This window comes from Myotis yumanensis, unplaced genomic scaffold (assembly GCF_028538775.1).
Source record: "Myotis yumanensis isolate MYYU_CA2020_CCGP unplaced genomic scaffold, mMyoYum1.0.hap1 SCAF_1, whole genome shotgun sequence".
Classification (NCBI taxonomy): domain Eukaryota; kingdom Metazoa; phylum Chordata; class Mammalia; order Chiroptera; family Vespertilionidae; genus Myotis; species Myotis yumanensis.
The window spans coordinates 181,459,132-181,479,752 of record NW_027223752.1 but is presented as its reverse complement, the minus strand read 5'-3'; the positions used below and the strand labels follow the sequence as shown (position 1 = coordinate 181,479,752).

The 20,621-nt window shown below is 39.9% G+C and overlaps 1 protein-coding gene across 4 annotated transcripts in view; it reads left to right on the top strand.

Moving 5' to 3' along the window:
- The window catches only part of HERC3 (HECT and RLD domain containing E3 ubiquitin protein ligase 3), an 84,298-nt gene that overhangs the window by 18,953 nt on the left and 44,724 nt on the right, over positions 1-20,621 (top strand). For 2 of the 4 annotated variants that reach the window (XM_070392851.1, XM_070392853.1), the window contains exons 4-10: positions 9,017-9,176; positions 13,450-13,526; positions 14,380-14,601; positions 15,527-15,618; positions 17,257-17,387; positions 18,212-18,372; positions 20,271-20,347. In XM_070392851.1, the coding sequence (XP_070248952.1) occupies positions 9,017-9,176; positions 13,450-13,526; positions 14,380-14,601; positions 15,527-15,618; positions 17,257-17,387; positions 18,212-18,372; positions 20,271-20,347 (920 nt within the window). Of the gene's footprint in view, positions 1-7,002; positions 7,164-9,016; positions 9,177-13,449; positions 13,527-14,379; positions 14,602-15,526; positions 15,619-17,256; positions 17,388-18,211; positions 18,373-20,270; positions 20,348-20,621 lie in introns of those variants that run through there. The other 2 variants (XM_070392852.1, XM_070392854.1) reach the window with 2 other exon arrangements.

Genomic DNA, 20,621 nt, shown 5'->3' with positions numbered 1-20,621 from the left:
GAAAGACTGCAAAAATCATGAATTGACTGAGAACATTTTCTTTAACGAGTGGTATCACCTGGTCCATGAGTCAGTCATTTATTATTAGTGGTCCGCCCTCCTCCCTCCCCCAGCCATTTAACTGTCAAACTTCTATATAATAAAGAGCCAGGGTCGTAATCACTGAAGGCCCACCAGACCAGAAGTTAGTGCTGGGTTGCCGTGGCGACCCAGCACTGATTGGGGCAGCTGCGGGCGCCCTGCTCCAGTACTAACTGCCTAGGGCAGTGGTCAACAAACTCATTAGTCAACAGAGGCAAATATCAACAGTACAACGATTGAAATTTCTTTTGAGACCAAATTTTTTAAACTTAAACTATATAGGTAGGTACATTGTTATTAACTTAATTAGGGTACTCCTAAGCTGGCCTTTGCTAAAAACGTCCTCAATTTGATTGAGGAATGTTCGCTGACGTTGACCCCTTCGAACTCTCCCATCCACATTCGTCTTGTAGCCAGTCTCATTCAACTCGTGCATGAATCGCGAGCACCTCCCCTGCGCTGGGTATTCTGGGGCCTGCGTCTCCCACGGCCTGCGTCTCCCATTGCCCGACCAACCAACACCCCCCACTTCTTGTAATGCCACTTCTTCAAAATAGACTCGCCCAGGCCAAAAACCGACTTCTGCGCATTGGCCACGAAGTTTCAATCGCATTGTACGTGCACCCACACGTGGTATTTTGTGGAAGAGCCACACTCAAGGGGCCAAAGAGCCGCATGTGGCTCGTGAGCCGTGGTTTGCCGACCACTGGCCTAGGGGGCTGTGGATCAGGCCCAGAGAGAGGCCTGCAGAGAGAGAGAGAGGCAGGGTCTGATCCGTAGCCTCTGTGATAGCCGTTGATCAGAACTTGCTTCTCTCTCCTGGCCTGGCCAACAGCCGTGCCTCTATTTCTCTCCAGGCCTCCACTGGGGCTGCTGATCAGCCCCGCCTTTCTGATCAGGACCCGTTGATAGGCCCAGAGATGCTGACTGGAATAGAAACTGACCAATCAGAACCAAATCTGGATGAATGTAAGGAGCCAATGGCTGCCTAGGAAGCGGAGCTTTTGACGCTGACTGGCATAGAAACTGACTAATCAGAACCAACTTGGCCAGCAGAGGATGGCAGTTGGGGGCGAGATCAGGCCTGCAGGGGAGGGCAGTTAGGGGTGATCAGGCAGGCAGGCAGAAAGGTTAGGGTAATCAGGCAGGCAGAAGGTTTAGGGGCAATCAGGTAGGCAGGCAGGTGAGTGGTTAGGAGCCAGCGGTTTCAGATTGTGAGAGGGGTGTCCAACCACCGGTCAGACATCCCCCGAGGGGTCCCCGATTGGAGTGGGTGCAGGCTGGACTGAGGGAAACCCCTCCTCCGTGCACAAATTTTGTGCACTGGGTTTCTAGTAAAATCATAAAATGAAGCAGACTCTAAAGTATATCCTTTAGCATACCTTTCATCCCTTACTACCACACCTTTCCTCAGTACATTTCCAGGCGAATGTGAATATCTGTTTCTTAATATGATTGATACAGATACCTTCCAATTATAGGAGACTTAATTTTTTTGGAGAATGTGTGGGTATGAATTATGTGTGAGGCAGTGATGGATGGATAAGAGTGGAATTTTATAGTGATGTGGAGATTTATTCTTCCTGCCAATTCTCTAGCTCATTGATATAGTTGTAAGATTTTTCTGGGCCCCATTTAAACCCTGCTTATGTTTTCCAAATCCTTTACCAACAAGGTAAAGCCATTATACTGTGTTGTTGTTTTTTTGATGCCAGAATCAGCTTGCTATATTGAAAGTTTTAATACTGGCTGGGTAAACTCAGTTGGTTGGAGCATTATCTTCATATACACCAAGGTTGCAGATTAGATCCCTTCTTAGCCAATGAATGCTTAAACAAGTGGAACAACAAATCAGTGTCCTCCCCTTCCTCCGTTTTCCTCTCTCCCCCTCTCCCGCTCTCCCTCTTTCTCTCTCTCAAAGCAAGCAATCAATAAATAAAAAAAAAGAAGAAAGTTTTATTTTCTCTTTTGCTACTCTGTCATCTATTGAAATGGAAGCATTGGACTCAGAGATTATCAAAAAGAATATGATTTACCTCATTAACATTTGAGAACTTTCCATGAGGTCTAGTCACAATAGCATCTCAGCCTTTTAACTTTTTTTTGAGGGGGAAGGGTTAGTTATTTATACTGCTAGAAAGAGTTTAAGGCCCTCCCCCCCCCCCCCCCCCTTTTCAAAGGAGAGCTTGCAGAGAATCTTTAACAATTAAAAAGACCTGTTTCCCACTTTAGATCGTGTAGTGATCAATCTGTGGACTTTATCATGTGAAAGGAATCTTTTATTGATTTGGAATTGGCCTAGTGCTATATGAATAGCGCCAATCATGGTTAAATAGATTGTGGTGATTGAAACAGCAAGTTCTACCTTCTGTCTATACAGAACTCAGGGAGTTGGGGAAGGTGGGGACCATTAGACCTTGAGGCCGAAAGTCCCCTGTTTTTCTCCAAGGAGGTGTAGGCAACACTGATCTCCAGGCCAGCTGGAAACAAGAATGTTGGGAACTAGGAGAGAAAGGAAAGATAGGAAAAATGGAGATAGTCATGCTGAGCTCACCATGAGGCACTCATTACATCAGTGGTTCTCAACCTTCCTAATGCCTCGACCCTTTAATACAGTTCCTCATGTTGTGGTGACCCCCAACCATAAAATTATTTTCGTTGCTACTTCATAACTGTAATATTGCTACTGTTATGAATCGAAATGTAAATATCTGATATGCAGGATGTATTTTCATTGTTACAAATTGAACATAATTAAAGCATAGTGATTAATCACAAAAACATGATGTAATTATATATGTGTTTTCCGATAGTCTTAGGCGACCCCTGTGAAAGGGTCGTTCGACCCCCAAAGTAGTTGCAACCCACAGGTTGGCGACCCACAGGTTGAGAACCGCTGCATTACATGTTCTTTCTCCTTCATATGCAGGAAAGAAGGCTGCAGTAATTATGGAGTGTTTTTATATATTGTGAGGTAGCATATGATAGGGATACCTCAAACCAGCTGGTCATGAATGAGAGGTTGGAAGTTTTCTGTGATGTCTTCATGAGTGCTAGCCCATGCTTTACCTTTCTGTTTGTTATTCTTCACCAAGAGTAGCTTTTGAAGCAGAAAAACTTTAGTGAATACCTTTAGTATTTGCAATATAGCAACATTAGTGGTGAACAATGAATATACTAGTCATTCTGGTTATTTCATGCTCTCCCATTGGTTACTGAGGGTAAAACTTATATTGACGAGATGCCTGTTTTCTTTCTTACTATTCTAATCTATCTATACATATAAAAGCCTAATCGACCTTTACGACAGAATGACTGGAACGACCAGTTGCTATGATGTACACTGTCCACCAGGGGGCAGACACTCAAATCAGGAGCTTCCCCCAGCCTGCAGGCCCCCATCGCCATCGCCGTTGGGGCCTGCTGGCCAACCCCCCAGTTCCTCCCCCCGGCCAGCAGGCCCCCATCTCTGGATTGGGGCTGGGCCCCCGGGCTGGAACGGGAGACTGGGGGTGGGTGGTGGCAGTTGGGGACCCTTTCCCAGGGAGGCCACGGGCCGGCTCCCTCCTGGGGGCCGGCAGCCAACCTCCCGGGTCCCTCCCCCCATCATCCCCCTGGCCGGCAGGTCCCGATCACCTGGTTGGGGCTTGGCCCGGGGCTGGAATGGGGAACTGGGGGTGGGTCTCGAGGGAAGGAGGAGGCGGGGAGGCAGGGAACCTGATTGGCCCTGAACACTGGCCAGGCCTGGGGACCCCACCCATGCACGAATTTCATGCACTGGGCCTCTAGTTTGTCATAAAGCATCTGCTACCCTCTCATATGGTGGGGGATTTGTGTTTTTAGGTTTTGTAAATAGCTGCTTTTTATATTTCTAAACTAACAAAATGTAATTAAGAGTGGGAAGGGGTGGACCAGTGCCCAGAGAGCAATGAGTGATATTTCTCTTTCTCTCTCTGCCCCCTCCTTCTCTCTCACCTGTGCAGATAATAGGTTGAATGGGGAAGAGTGCTAGTACATTTCACCCATGGTTGGGCAGGGTCACTAGACCTACAGAATTTCTTTTCCTTATCATTTTATGAACTTAAGAAAAACAGTAAATCTCACTGTCATCCCTTAGCTAAATCACTTTATGGATTACCATTTAACTGCCTTGATTTAGGTATTTTGGGTCAGCCCACTGTTTAAGGTTTGTTCAGTTCAAATGAACCATTCAGTTTGGCAGTGTTCCAGCCAAAGGGAGCTGTTTGGAGAACTTCTTAGGATTGATCATGAGTGTCTAGCCAGGAGAGCTTCAGGCTTTAGTGCCTGGGGCCGAAACCAACCAGTGAAACAAAGCTCTGTGATAGGAAAGACTGGAGGGAGCCCAAAACTTCAAGATAAATGAATCCTTTACTGTTTTAGTTTAAGTGGCTACTCTCTGTCCCTTGTTTTGGACTGGCCATGGCAAGGCCAGACCCACGAGTCAAGAAGAAGCCATGCTTTGGGTTTCTTTCACTTTTACTGTTGTTCTCCTCTTTAATGCATTTTTGACTCTGAATTTTGCTTTGTGTAACCTGCATATTTATATAAAATACTAGGGCACTTTGACTTTTTTCAGGCTCTTATGCAGAATTTATTTCTGGTCAAGATTGCATGGCTGCCCAGGTGAGTCAGACATATGATAACGAGGTATTTCTGCCCTCGCTGGTTTGGTTCAGTGGATGGAGAGTTGGCCTGGGGACTGAAAGGTCCCAGGTTCGATTCCCATCAAGGGCACATAACTTTTAAAAATGAGATCATATTATAATACTTCTTTGTAACATTCATCTCCTCTCAGTATCTCATGAATATTTTTCTATGATGATCATGTTCATACTGATCTATATTAGCCTTTTAAAAGACTGCATATTTCAACTTGTAGTGTATAATCCCAATTTACTTATAATTTTTTTCTGTTAATAGTGCAGTGTACAGTATTTCTTTATGATACATTTATTGAAATTCAACTGTTGTATCAAAGACTATGCAAAACTCTAAAGCTTATGGAATACTGTCAAAATGTCTGCCTTAAAGTTTGTACTGATAGGTAGTATACTAACATTAGGTGTCTACTATTTACTTTATTAGGAGATAAAGGTAGGATTTGTATCATAATTTTAATTTTTCAGCGCTTTCTTCATTTTTACCTAAAAGCTAATAAATATGTTATCTCTCTATCCTTTGATTTAATCAAAGACAATTTTTCCATTTACTACAGTTTAAATGGTTAATCAAAAATAGGCACTTTTTACACAGCCTCTTTGAAAAGAAGTGGACTAGCAAGTATTTTGTGATTACACATCAGTTTCCAGTGTATATTTTGTGATTTAGTATAGAGAGCTTTTTATTATCTTTTGGGTCAGTCCATGGGTTTTGGCTGCCTTCCAAGGAGGCCAAAGTTAAAATATTTGAGCTCTAAGGAGATAGAATAGTGCTATTGGTTAACTGTAGTAAGTGGTAAAAATTGGGAGGGTTTGGTTTTTATTCTGGATGAGAACAAATGTTTATGAGATAAACATGTAAATTGGTCTCTGCTCCTAGTTCCTGGCACAGAGCTCCATAAAAACCCTCATAATTTCCTAAGTGCTAAGAGCACTATATAAGCATCTCTTGTTCTAATATTTGTTTTTTTTTACCCCATTCCTGGCACAGAACTTCTAAAAAACTTGTAAATTCCTAAGTGATAAGAGCACCAAGAGCATTTTGTGCTAATGAGGTGATTGGGTAGGCTTCTAGATGGGGGCTGGTCACCAGAAAGACCAAGCAATGGTGAGGGTGAGGGCAGGATGGGGGGGATGAGGGGACATTGGGGGGATAAGGACACATTTGTAATATCTTAATCAATAAAGGGGAAAAAATAAAAATAAAAATAAAGATGAGAATTTTCAGCCCTCGCCCCCCATTCTCCAGAGATGGGAGAGGGGCTGCAGCATGTGTATGTGAGCAAGCCTCTTGTAATAAAGGAGACATATAGAAGTGGGGAAACTGGGATTTCTTAACAATGTCCTACTTATATTAGTGGATCTAACATAGATTAATTTATTTTCTAAATGGATCTGTCTTGGTTCTGTCACTTCTGATTGATGCATTTTTTGAAAATGTTTTAGTTTCTCCATTCCCACTGTAAAGGATGATGATGCTTTGAAATATTCATGAACTCTTCCAGTGATTTTGAAATAACCAGTTTGTTTTCTCCTGTTACTAGGAATCATAGTATTTTAATGTCCGTGACTTCCTTAGCAATCATTTGAAACATCTTAATGCTGTTTGCATTTTGGTATTAAAGACTTTATATAGTCAGCAGGTGTTTCCTAGAATTTCTTTAATGTGAGGCAGTGTTCCTCTAGTTTACACTCTAGTTCTTGTAGGTACCCATGCAGGCACTCTGCTGCTGTCATTGTACAGGAAAGGAAAGCTCTGTGAAGGTTAAAGCAGCTACGGTAACATCTGAGCTGACCTTAGTATTTTGTGCCTGAGCATTAAGATTCCAGTCTTCTTGGAAGGGTTTTGAGTTATCAACTGGAGGACTCAGGCATTTGCTATACAAGTTATATATACTGCTGTATCTCCACCACCGACGTCCCTTCTGCTTTTAGGGTTCCCTCTCCCAGAGGTGTCAGGTAGTTTCCGAATTTACAGTCTTTCTCTTTTAAAATCTTTTTAAGGCATCATATTATGCATGGTTGGCAAATCTGAGTTCCTGAAAATAACTGAGTCACTACAGCTGGTTTTCTTCTGACTAGTGGCATGCTAATGACTAAAAAAACACACAAATACTTCTTTCCTCCCATTGCCTGTGACAGGCCTCCATATGTTCTAATTCAGTATATTTGGTTTCTTGCATCTAAAAGCATACATGGTAAATTTAGATTTATGGCTTTAAGAATAAAATATCCTAAACAGGATTTTAGGAATCTGTGGGACAAGAACATTCATATCATTGGAGTCCTAGCAGAAGAGGAGAAAGAATGTGGTGCTGAAAATAATAATGACTGAAACATTTTCAAATTTGGCAGAAGAGACATAAACCTACAGATTCAAGAAGCCCAGTAAACCCAAGCAAGGTAAGGTCAAAGAAATCCACATCCAGACAGGCCAAAATCAAACTTGAAAATTAAAGACAAAGAAAATATTTGAAAGCAGCCAGAAAAAAAAACAACGTATTACCTACAAGGGGGTGATTATTGAAATGACTGTGAATTCTATCCCAGAAACTATGGAGACCATAAGTGGATATATATATATATATATATATATATATATATATATATATATATATATTTGTTGTTGTTGTTGTTAATCCTCACCCCAGGGTATTTTTCCATTGACTTTTAGAGAGCGTGGAAGGGAGAGGGAGAGACAGACAGAAACATTGATGTGAGAGAGAGAGAGACATTGATTGGTTGCCTTCTGCATGAACCCCAACCAGGGCCAGGGAAACTTGCAACCAAGGTACATGCCCTTGACCAGAATTGAACCCGGGACCCTTCAGTCCAAGGGCTGATGCTCTGTCCACTAACCCAAACCGGCTAGGGCAGTGGTACAGCATTTTAAAATTGCTAAAAGAAAAGAAGTCAACCCAGAATTCTGTATCAAGCAAAAATTAGCTTTCATGAATGAGTGTGAAACAAAGACATTCTCAGGTGAAGAAAAAACTAGAAAATTCACAGCCAGCAAATTTATTCTAAACAATAGCTAAAGGAAGTTCTTTAGCAGGAAAATGATACCAGGAGGACTGTATTAGAACATCAGGAATGAAGGAAGAGCAGTAGAAATAGTAGATGTCTGGGTAAATATAATAGACTATTCTCTTTTTGAGTTCTTTAAAATACATCTCTGATAGTTGAAAGCAAAAATTATATCGTTGTGATGGAGTTTGCAATGTATGCAGATGTAATATTTAAGATTACTATAACTTAAATGGGGAAGGGTAAAGAGATGTATATGGTGGTAAGGTTTCTACATTCTACTTGAAGTGGTAAAGTATTGATTCTAAGTAGACTCTGTCTCTGGATCTTCTTTTGTTCATCATTTTATGTTGTTCATTATAGTCCACAAATGAGTGAAATTGTGTGATATTTATCTTTCTCTGACTGGCTTATTTCGCTTAGCATAATGCTCGCCAGGTCCATCCATGCTGTTGCAATTGGTAAAGTTCCTTCTTTTTTATAGCAGCTTAGTATTCTATTGTGTAGATGTACAGTTTTTTAATCCACTCATCTGATGATGGGCACGTAAGATTTGTTTCCAAATCTTAGCTATTATAAATTGTGCTGCTGTGAACATAGGGGTGCATGTGTCCTTTCTGATTTCTCCATGATTGCTTTTACTTTCTGTAAAATGTTTAGTTTTTTCTGGAATTAATTATTCCCTCCCTCCCCCCCTTTGGCATAGTAACTTCTGTTTTGTCTGACAGAATTGTAAAACTTAATATAAAATTCATAAGATTGTGTTTCCTTTTTTACCTTGGAGACATTCTCCAACTTTGCCTCATAGGTCTGCTACATAGCTGTCTTGGAAATACTCTTTACCTCGCCTATGCAAAATTCTTTTTTTTTAAATATTGAATTTATTGAGGTGACCTTGGTTTGAAAAACATACAGATTTCAAGTGTACAACTCAATAAAACATCATCTGCACACTGCATGGTGCACCCACTGCCCCAAGCAGTCTCTTTCTGTCCCCATTTTCCCCTTTTTTATCCACCTCCACCTAGTGCCCACCCTCCTTTCCCTGTCTATCACCACACTATTGTCTGTGTCTATGTTATATATATAATTTTTTTTGCTAATTCCTTCACCTTTCATCCTGACAGCCATCAGTCTGTTCCATGTATCCTGCCTCTATTTCTATTTTTTAAAACCTAATTCCTGTTTCTGGGCTGTACATTTTCCTCCTTTGGTTTGGTCTCTTTCAGAGCAAATTGGAGCGTTGGCAGATCAGCATATTGTCCATGTGGCATGTGGCGAGTCCCACAGTCTGGCCCTCAGTGACCGGGGCCAGCTGTTTTCTTGGGGTGCAGGAAGTGATGGTCAACTGGGACTCATGACTACTGAGGATTCAGTGGCAGTGCCCAGGTAAGAATGTCACAGAAAGGAATCTGAGTTTTCAAATGTCAATTGTAAATATTATTTCCTGCTGTTGCTTTGTTAGACATCTTGTTTTAGTTTCTGCTTTCTTCATTTAATTGCTGCTTCTTTGTGCCACTGCTGTGCCTTATATTGTCATAAAAGACCTTGTCATAAAAATTGTAATTATTTACAGAAGTGTGTATCTCAAATTAAAAAATGTGAGTAGTTTGGGAATGTACTTTATTTATTCTAGTAGCCTAATTGCTAACAGTGCTTGGAACTCGATACATTTTTGAATTTAAAAAAGCATCTTTTCAAATAACCTTTCACATAATATTGCAAGCTTAAATCAAATACTCAATTAAGCACTTTAAACTAGAGTCACAAGGCTGACCTGTTACTCTAACAATAAGCCAAATTACCCAAGCATTAAGAACAGCTAAAATACCAAATATGCGTAAGCTGTTTAACACAATAATACTAATACAGTGGTTTTGAGTCTCTAAAATAATTTACTTCTAGATCTTAGATGATTTAGCTAAATATCTAACAGATGCTTCACCACTAAAAAATAATACAAAATATTGAAGTTACTTTCAAGTGGACTTTTTGTGGGTGATGTGCCAGTTTGTTGAGGGTTTGTTTTTTAAATATGTTTTTATTGATTTTAGAGAGAGAGAGAGAAAAGGAGAGGGAGAAAGAGTTAGAAATATCAATGCATCAACATTTATCGGCTGCCTCCTGCACACCCCCTGCTAGGGATTGAGCCTGTAACCTGGGCAGGTGCCCTCACTGGGAATTGAACTAGCTGCTGAGAACCAAGATCAACAGCAATTAATATAAATGCGAGAAGTCCGGTCAGAAGGCTGAATTGGGCTCTTTGATATTCACAGGGTGAATATTTGCATTTTATTACCTACTGCTGAATCAATGGCCTAAAGCAAACTCCCCCAACCTGATAATCTTACTGTTTACTAAACAATCACTTTTGACATGTCTGTTTGCATTCCTAAAAAGCAGTTGTGTATTCTAGTAAATAAAAGCATATGGTAATGAAGACTCAGTGGAACTTGGTTTCTGTACCAGCTCACAACTGGCTTCCCCCATAACTTTAAATTTATATTTCTTGTCTTGTGTTTTAATTTGCGCGTCAGCCCTTTCTCCAAGTGTTTGAACCCGAGGCCATGGCTTCACACTAATGACCTGTTGGAACATGGGTCAGAGCTCAGCCACTGAGCCATACCGGCTGGGCTGTTGAGGATCTTAATGATCAAAGAGACCACCAGTTTATTTCCATCATTTAATTCCTGTTGTTTGTTTTTTTTAATACTACAAATATATACATACCCCTTTTGTAGTACTTGTCATGTTCTTTGTAATTATTTTAGTGACTATTTCTAGTACAAAGCTGGGAGCTCTTGATGGCAGGAGATCTGGAGTATTCACTTTAGCACCACCTTTATTAAGGGTGCCCAGCACATACATTGCTCAGCACAAATATCTTTAATAAATGGCCTCTCTTTGGACCTTGCCCAATTATTGTCCCCTTTAAAGGACAATATATTCTTCTTTCTTTTTGCCCCTTTTAGATTTTTGTCTTTTTAAACAAAAGCTGTTTTAAGGAAAAGAGGAACATGGAGTTAAGAGTGATTTGATTCACTTCCTCATTTAGAATAGGTAATGTCTCAGATTCATTACTTCCAAAAATTAATTTAATTTTGGAGGAAGAAAGAGAGTGATAATAAGAAAAAAGGGGTGGTATATTTTAATGAAATTGTGGAAAAGATTTATAACATTAATAACAAAAGTATTCCATTTGTTGATGCTAAAGAATCAAAGGCTTTTAGTGGCATTTCATTTCTGAAAATGAAATAATCTATGTTATAGTAGCAATTTAATTTTCATTAGTTGTGTCTAAATTATGGATGACTCTTGAGACTTTGGTTTATGTATAATTTTATATTATAACTTAATTAAAATAAATTTATTAATTAGTAACTTAGTATTGTGGAAAGTAACATAGCTTTGAAGTCAAATAGCCTCAGATACTAATACTGGCTCTGTTATTTATTAGGGGAATGACCTTGGCAAATTAACTTATCTAAGCTTCAGTTTCCTGACTTAAAAATGTAGTTATGTATTGTGTGCCTTTACAAATTTATTAGAAGGACAGATGAGATGAGTAGGTAAAACACAGTAGCCCGGCCAGCATTGCTCAGTGGTTGAGTGTTGACCTGTGAATCAGGAGGTTCGATTCCTGGTCAGAACATATGCCCGGGTTGCTGGCTCAATTCCCAGCTCAAGGATATAATTTCCCTATTTATTTTTGTCCTTTTGACCTGCTTTCCTTCTGTAACTGTGGTTGTGAAGGTTGTGCCAAGGGTAATGTTGACCCATAAAGGAATAATTGTGGAGAATTTGAGTGGAAACTGGTCAGAAAAAGGGCTATTGCTGTGTAAATTTCTGAAACATTGGTCTCTTAGTCAGTAACTAATGTTCCAGTTTTAAAAAATAGTGGAGTTAATAACAACTATTGACACATGCAGCAACTTAGATGAGTGTCTAGGGAATTAACTCTGAGTGGAAGAAAAACCAGTCCCAGAAGGTTACCTGGTGTATGACTCCATTTACGTAATATTCTTGGAATGACTTAATTTTAGAGATGGAGGATAGATTAGTGATTGCCAGGATCTAGGAATGGGGGAAGGAAGGAGTAGTTACGAAAGTACACCACCAGAGAATCCTTGTGGTGTTGGGACTGTTCAATATCTTGACTATGATGGTGGATACATGAACATACACAGGTGATAAAATTAACACACACTCAGAATGAGTACAAGTAAAACTGGGGAAATTGGAATAAGATTGGTAGATTGTATTAATGCCAGTATTCTGATAAGACAGTTTTGTAAAATGTCACCATTGGGGAAAGCTAGACAAATATATAAGGGATCTCTCTATTATTTCTTACTACTGTATGTGAATCTACAATTATCTCAATAAAAAATAGTTGGGTACCATTTGCTATTAAATGCATATGCAAACTCTATTTTAACTTTCTTATATCTGAAAAAATAAAACATTAACAAAATTGACAGCTACCAAACTGATATCCGCCCCTATCTATTTCCTAAAATACCCCACTCCAAGGGCATGTCCATCTGACTCCTTTATTTCTGTGGCATCACGTAATGAAGAGGAGTGTGGCAACTTGGGGACATTAAAATAGAGAGCAGGCTTCCCAACTCTCTGGGCAGTGCAAGGTACCTTACATGTTTTTTTTTTGTTTTTTTTTTTAATTCTCACCCCTGTAAAAAAGGTACTGTTCTTACCTGTCTTTACACAAGCAAGCAGAGTAATGCAATTTGAAAAGTAATCATATGAAATCAGGATTTTGGAGGCATTGTCCTTATTATTATTTTTTAATTGTGGTAAAAAACACACAACATAAAATTTACCATCTTCACCATTTTTAATGTACTGTAGTTCAGTAGTGTTAAGTATATTCACATGTGACCAATCTGCAGAACTGTATCTTGCAAAAATTAAGCTCTATACCCATTAAACAACAATTCCCCATTTCTCCTTCCCTGAACCCCTGGCAACCACCATTTTACTTTGTTTCTATGAATTTAGCTATACAAGGTACTTCATGAGTGGAATCATATTATACAGTATTTGTCTTTTTGTGACTGGCTTATTAGTTAGCATAATGTCTTCAAGTTTCATCCATGTTGTAGCATGTGTCAGAATTTTTTTCTTTTTAAGGCTGATTAATATTCTATTTATATGCCATATTTTGTTTATTCATGCATCTGTTGATGGACACTTGAGTTGCTTCTACCTTTTTTGGCCATTGTAAAAAATGCTACTATGAGCGTGGGTGTACAAATACCTCTTTGGGACCCTGCTTTCGATTCTTTTGGCTATATACTCAGAAGTGGAATTGCTGGATCATGGCATTGCCCTTATTTTGAAAGTCATTCAGACACTAACCATATTCGCTCTGTAGCTTTATTCCATTTGTCCCTGAATTGGAGAAGACAGGTGGGAATTAACAGAGGGTGTGGTAATGGGTTTATGTGCAGAAGGTTTTTTTGTGTGTGTTTTGAGGCAGGAGATAAGTGAAAGACCTAATAGAATTATATCATGCAAGATTATATATTTGATTTTTAAAAGTCTTTTAGGAAAGATGATGTTATTTATTACAACTATTTTATTTAGGTGGGAATATTGTTTGTGAATGTCCTTCTTAAGAATAAAGTCTTTTCTGTTTTAGATTAATACAAAAGCTGAACCAGCAGACAATCTTACAAGTTTCCTGTGGCAACTGGCATTGCTTGGCTCTTGCAGCTGGTAATGTAACATTGAAATATATGCTCATATTAAGTTACTATTGTGACCAATTCTCTTTGCATTTTTGTGTGATGTTATCTAACTGGAAACCTTTAATTAACTGGTTAGTGTCTATGCATTGCTGTTGGACAGTGGCCGTTCTCCGGCACCCTTACTTTTCTCAGGTGTGAATGATGAAAAAGGTGGTCATCATAGCTGCTCTAGTTCTCTTGCAGGGGAAGACAAGCAGCAGACAGGACTGTACCCAAGTGTTCTTGAGCATATGAGCCTACAGAAGATTGGTTTTTCTTAGCTGCACCTCACTATCAAGCTCTATTCCACTATTGGGTACCCTAATAAATGACAAAGAGCTAGAGAAACCTAAGCCAGCAAATAATACTGTATTCTCTGTTAGAATAAATTTGAAGGAAATCTACACTAACATGTCCTGTTCTGATAGATACTCTGTGGTGTAATTCAGTTCATGCCGAACCTCTTGAAATCCTGGGTCTCATGGTCTTGGGGTGTTCAGAAATAGTTCATCTTGCTTAGTGGTTTTAAGCCTGGTAATTGGCCTATTCAAAACTGAATTGTCTTAAACATTTGATATTTTAATTGCATAACTGTTAATAGCCTTTGAAGAATAGTAAGACTTAGCTTATCTCTCTGTTGTTAAGACAAGTGGGAGTTTTGGTTAGGACAGCCTTACAGCATGAAGTGTCTCTGCTCCCTTGCTCTTGGGGCAGGTTTGATGTATGTATGGGATCAACTAACAAATGATCCTACTGGGCAACTGTATTGTTCTAACGGATTGTTTTTGTGGATGGAACTTGTATCATTTCTGGTAATACTTGTTATCCTGTTCTTATTTCAGATGGTCAGTTCTTCACCTGGGGAAAGAATAGCCATGGGCAGCTGGGCCTGGGGAAGGAGTTTCCCTCCCAAGCCAGCCCACAGCGGGTGAGGTCCCTGGAGGGGATCCCGCTGGCTCAGGTGGCTGCAGGAGGGGCCCACAGCTTTGCCCTGTCTCTCTCTGGAGCTGTTTTTGGCTGGGGGATGAATAATGCAGGGCAACTAGGGCTCAGTGATGAAGAAGGTAGGTAAACTCTTCATACATACCTCTTTGTTCAAAAACACATTTATTCGTTTAACACATGTTTCCTGGTGATCTACTCTGTGCTGGACCCATGTTAGTTACTAAGGGTGCAGCAGTGAACAAAGCAGATAAGATCTAGGCTTAGTGAAAATTGCATGGTGGGCACAAACCAGTAAGTATATAGTCAGGGATTTGAGAGGAAAATTTCCTGTTTTACATTTGTGGTCAGGGAGGGCGTCTCTGATAAGAGGATGTTTGAGCAGAGCCCTGTAGGAAGTCAGGTAAGAAAAGTAACATATGGATATCTGGGCAAAGAATGTTCCTGTGAAAGGGAGCAGGATGAGCAAAAGCTATGATGCAGGAAGATACGTGGTATTCTCGAGTAGAGTGAGCTGGGGGAAGATAGCAGAGCTGGAGGTCAGATGGGCAGTGTAGGTCAATCATGTAGGGCCTGGTAGGGCAGGGTCAGGATTTTGGCTTCTTTTCTCTGTGAGGGTTTTGAGGAGAGGAGTGATTTATCTTGACTCTGGCTATAGTGGGTCCAGGGGGAAGCTGGAAGAGCAGTATGGAGGTAGTGGGAGTAAAGTCAGATTTTGTATCGACTTTGAAGATGGGGCCAGTTGGATGTGTGGTTTTAAGTAAAGAGAAGAAAAGCTGGAAGGATAAAGTTACCATTTATGAAAAGAGGAAACCTCTGTGTGTGGTGGGGGGTGGGCAGGCAGAGTTGGGGAGTGTGGGGAAGCTATGCATTGCGTTTTAGATATATTAAACGAGATGTCTGTTGGACATCCAAATGAAGATGCATGCAGGAAGATGAATATGTGAGTCAGCCGTCCAGGGGACCCAAAATTCATGCTAAGATAGGTATGTATATTTCATCTCAAGGGCAAATGGTAGTGACATTCTGATATTTATCTTACTCTAGATCGAGAGTCCCCTTGCCATGTGAAACTTTTACGAACGCAGAAAGTTGTCTATATTAGTTGTGGAGAAGAACACACAGCGGTCCTCACAAAAGTAAGGGACTCTGGAGTATTCTGGAATAATCTGGTACTGGATATGACATGGATGCTTATCATTGATTAAGTATTTTATTATTTTTTATCCTCACCCAAGGATATTTTTTCCATTTATTTCTAGAGAGAGTGGAAAGGAAGGAGGAGGGAGGGAAAGAATGGGTGGGGAGAAGAGGGGGGGGGGGAGAAGAGGGGGGAAGAGAGAGACGGGGGGGGGGGGAGAGGGGGAGAGGAGGAGAGAGAAACATCGACATGAGAGAGATTCATCAATTAATTGTCCCCCACACGAGCTCCTGCTGGGTCTGGGGATCCTGCAACTGAGGTATGTGCCCTTGACTGGCAACTGGCCTTAGACCTTTCAGTCCATAGGCCAACACTCTAACCACTGAACAACTGGTCAGGGCTGATTAAATTTTTTTGATTATTTTTTATAGTGTTTAGAGAGAGTGGTGATGGTGTTTAAAAATAGTTTTATGTAAATAGCCTTAAAATATAGTATATGTAGCAACATTCTATGTTCCTTTAAAATAAGTCATTTAAATACAGGGTGGGGTAAAAGTGGTTTACAGTTGTTCATATGGCAAGTAATACAATCTATATATATAAAAGGCTAACTATCATGTGACCATCCAACCATCCGATTGACCAGTAGGTATGACGTGCACTGACCACCAGGGACAGACGCTCAACGCAGGAGCTGCCAAGCTGCGGTGACTTGGCAGTGGAGGTACTTGGGTGATGCACCCCAGAACCAGAGAGGAGAGAGCCCGATTCCACCTTTGGCCGTGGGTGGCACTGCTGGCCTCGAATCTGGTTTACTGCCGAGTTGTGGTGACTGCAGACGCCCTTTGAGCTTTGGAGCTGCCCCAGGTGTGGCCTGCCTGGGAGGGACCATGGGAGGTAGGCTCCAGGGCGTCCGGCTGTCTCACCCAGTCCCGCCCCACCGGCCACCTTCTAATTAATTTCCTTTTAATGTGCACGAATCCGTGCACCAGGCCACTAGTAATAAATAATAATATAAGAATAAACTCTGTTTTGGGTACTCACAACTGTAAACCTACTTTTGTCCAATCCTATATCTAGAAAAGGGCAATGTAATTAACATTTAAAAATTATCAACCTATTTCTTTTGCTTCTAAAACAGTCACATCTAGAGAGAGTGAAAATTATTTTCATGTTGGATAAATACTATTATAGATTCACTATAATAAAATACCTTAGCATTTGTTCAAGTGTAGCTGTTAAAAATACATCTTACTTAACCAAGGAGTTTGTAGAGCATTTAATTTTTTTATATATGAATGATCATGCATTCATCTCATTTCATCTGTTTCTTTGTTTCTCTCTTTTTTTTTTGTTTTGCTTTCTAACACATCATTGTACTTTTAAGCAATTTTCAAAATTTACAGTTGGCACACATTCCCTTGAGCAGTGTTGTCTTTGTTCCATAAAGATATCTTATGTTCCTTTGTTATTATTTTATTTAATGAACATCCCATAGCAGTGATCTTGGCCAAGTATAAGGTGAGCATAGTGTCTTTGTACAGACCATTTGTGATACTAATTTTGTACGCAGAAGGTTTGAGAGGAGTGAAACTCAGCAGTCCAGTGCAGTCATGTGATGTTTGCTCCTTGTTAGAGTGGAGGTGTGTTTACCTTTGGTGCTGGTTCCTGCGGGCAACTTGGGCATGATTCCATGAATGATGAGGTTAATCCAAGAAGAGTTCTAGAGCTGATGGGCAGTGAAGTAACTCAGATTGCTTGTGGCAGGTGAGTGCTCGCTCCTAAGAGCTTCCTAGTATCTATCTATCTATCTATCTATCTATTTAAATATATTTTTATTGATTTCTGAGAGGAAGGGAGAAGAAGAGAGAGATAGAAACATTAATGATGAGAGAGAACCACTGATTGGCTGCCTCCTGCACGCCCCCTACTGAGGATCGAGTCTGCAACCTGGGCATGTGCCCTTGACCACAATTGAACCTGGGACCCTTCAGTCTGCAGGCTGACGCTCTATCCACTGAGACAAACTGGCTAGGGCCCTACTAGCTATTTAGACCCAGAAATGGATCTTGTCTTGTAGTGATGGAGAATGTGGTTAGACCTAATCACTATTATTTTGAGAAATCATATCTGCTGCACACCCATGGTGAAAGTTTGAAGAGAGTTGGTTCTGAACAGGGTGTGGTAAGGAAGGGTTTTAGATAAGAAGAGGAACATGGGGACATTAGGCTTCTTTTGGGATAAAGAGTAGCAGGATGTGGGGAAGACATGAAGAAAGGAAAGTGAGAGAATCTCCGAGAACTTCTCAGAAATTCTGCTTGGTCCACTCGCCTTCTTCCCTCTCATCCTAAAGGCCAAATGCAGCAGAACACCCAGCTCTTCTCAAGTCTTGCCATCTTCCCCATGACCAAGAGCGTCAGAGAAGGATAGGAGTATGGGAAGCCAGCCACTGTGAAAAGAGTCACATAGAAATATGGGGGAGGCTTTCTAGGGGCATGCCTAGGAATTGCTGTGCTCAACTTGTGGACATACAGAGTCTGAGTGTATATCTGTATTCATTAATTATTTTTAATTTAATTATATTTCCCCAGACAACACACCCTTGCCTTCGTGCCTTCTTCTGGACTCATCTATGCATTTGGTTGTGGAGCAAGAGGTCAACTAGGAACTGGACATACTTGTAATGTGAAGTGCCCATCTCCTGTGAAAGGCTACTGGGCTGCCCATAGTGGTCAGCTTTCAGCCACAGCTGGTAAGAGTGATTTTCATTAGAATTTAATGATATTTAAATGATAGAAACAATTTTTTAGAGAACATGTTTTTATTTTTTCCTTGAGGTCTTTTGAGGGAATGAATATGAGGTTTTTTCTTTTAATATCAATCAACAAATATTTGAGTACTAGCTATATAGGTGAGATCTAAAGAATAAAGCAGAAAATGTTCTTTTGGCCCCAAGAACTTTGGTAGACATTTTAATTACTATGAAAGTTAATGTTTATTGAATGCTTGACCAAGTTCCGTTACTATGCTAAGCACTTGGGATAACTTTAAAAACTAGTGGTTGTTATCCTCATGCTGGCGTTGAAGAAACAGTCTTAAGGGAAGTTAAGTAACTTGCCCAGGATCACAGAGATTCTAGGGCAGGATTTAAATTCAGATCTGCCTCATTCTAAAGCCTGTGCTCTTAATACTTGTAGTGTGTTACTTTCCATTGCTAATATTTTGGTCATAATATGACACAGTTTCATTTTATGCCATTGTCACCTTTACTTAAAAAATAGTTAAATAGCATAGTGTCCAAAATAAGGCAGGCTCAGTGTGAATAAATGCAGAGGCTGAAATGGAGCTGGAGAGTCATTACAAGAAGCATAATTTAATAATTAATTTTGAAGACTGTAAAGTGACACTTTCAGGATTGTGGGAAACTTCAGGACAGGGACTGAATCTTTTCCTCTTTGTAAACCTAGCCTGCAGCACAGGGCCTTGCACAAACTTCTCACTCAGTAAATATTTGTGGAATGAATATGTGAGTGTCTAAAAAGGTAGAACTTAAAATATAAAATAAACGGGATTTTTTTTATTTTTTATTTTTTGCGATGTTCCAAAAAGTGAAAGAATGGCTTGGTGTCCTCTCTGTCATTTGTAAATGTCTTTTTCTCAAGATATTGTACTTATTATGTTAGGAATGTATATGTTTAAGAAATACTAACTTTATATACTAACTTTAAATACTCAAGTGTTTTAAAGGTTGATTTGAAACCCAAAGTTTCGAAGTTTAATTACAACCTAACAGGTGCCTTTTCCTTATGTGATCATAAACTTGTATTACAATGTTTGCCAAAATGATTTTATAACATAAGTAGGTACATTTCAGTTTATTATGGTAAATGCTGTGGTTTTAGGAACTTTCATGGTAATGTGGGAACACAGGGGAAGCCTTCAGGAGTGTTCCAGTCAGAGGAAGTTTGCGCTGTGTCTTAAAGGATGATTTGGAGTTAGCCAGGTAGAGGACTGTGAGGGAGTGGGTGCTGCATACCAGAATGGCCCAGTTCCCGGAGCACTGTTCCGATTATGCTCTAGAAGACACCATTCATGGAAACAGTGTGTGCTGGTGGTGGTGGAAGGAAAAGGCATGGAGACATGGAATGGAATGGTACTAGATTAGAAATAAAAGCAGCGTGATGGTATTAGAGTATTACCACAGACACAGTGTGATGACATACAAAGCAGGGAGTAGGACACGCAGGTTCTTATATGGCAAGCTTCATCCTGAAGGGGCTAGGGAGCACCACACTCAGATGTTGAATTCGTTGTTAGGCAGATGTTACTGTTCATAGTACTGACCGTTTTAAATTGCAGGTCAGTGACATGACAGAACTAGAGTGAAAAATAGAAACGAGGTCAGCATTAGCTGGCATTTGGGGAGGGGATGGAGATAGGGTTAGAGTGGAGGCTACCATTTGATATATTTATTTTTAATTGAAATAGAAACAGTCCTGGGCAGAGAGCCAGGAGACAGTTTTTTTCACTTCTCTGACATAATTAAAATGGATAGGAAACCATTGTGAAGGATATTTTGGAATATTAGAAAAGGGATCAAGGAAAAACTTTAATTATTGAAAAACATGCTGTTGAAAATTTTTTTGACAGATCGCTTTAAATATCATATTGTTAAGCAGATCTTCTCTGGAGGAGACCAAACTTTTGTACTTTGCTCCAAATATGAGGTAAAATTTTCTTTTGACTATTACTTTGGGGGTTGAATGATGGTGAACCAGTATTTATTTTAATAAATAATTATACAGAAAAATAAATAATTACACAAGAGCAATGTTACTCTTTGTTTCTACCAGTTTATCTTATTAAAATAAGCAAACTAAACCTTGCAGACATTAGCTTCATTTTGCTTCCTTGAAATGCCAATATTTTTTTCTGGTATTTTAGTCATAGAGTTCTAATTTATAATTTAAAATTACTTGTATCTATATCTGTTCCAAAAGA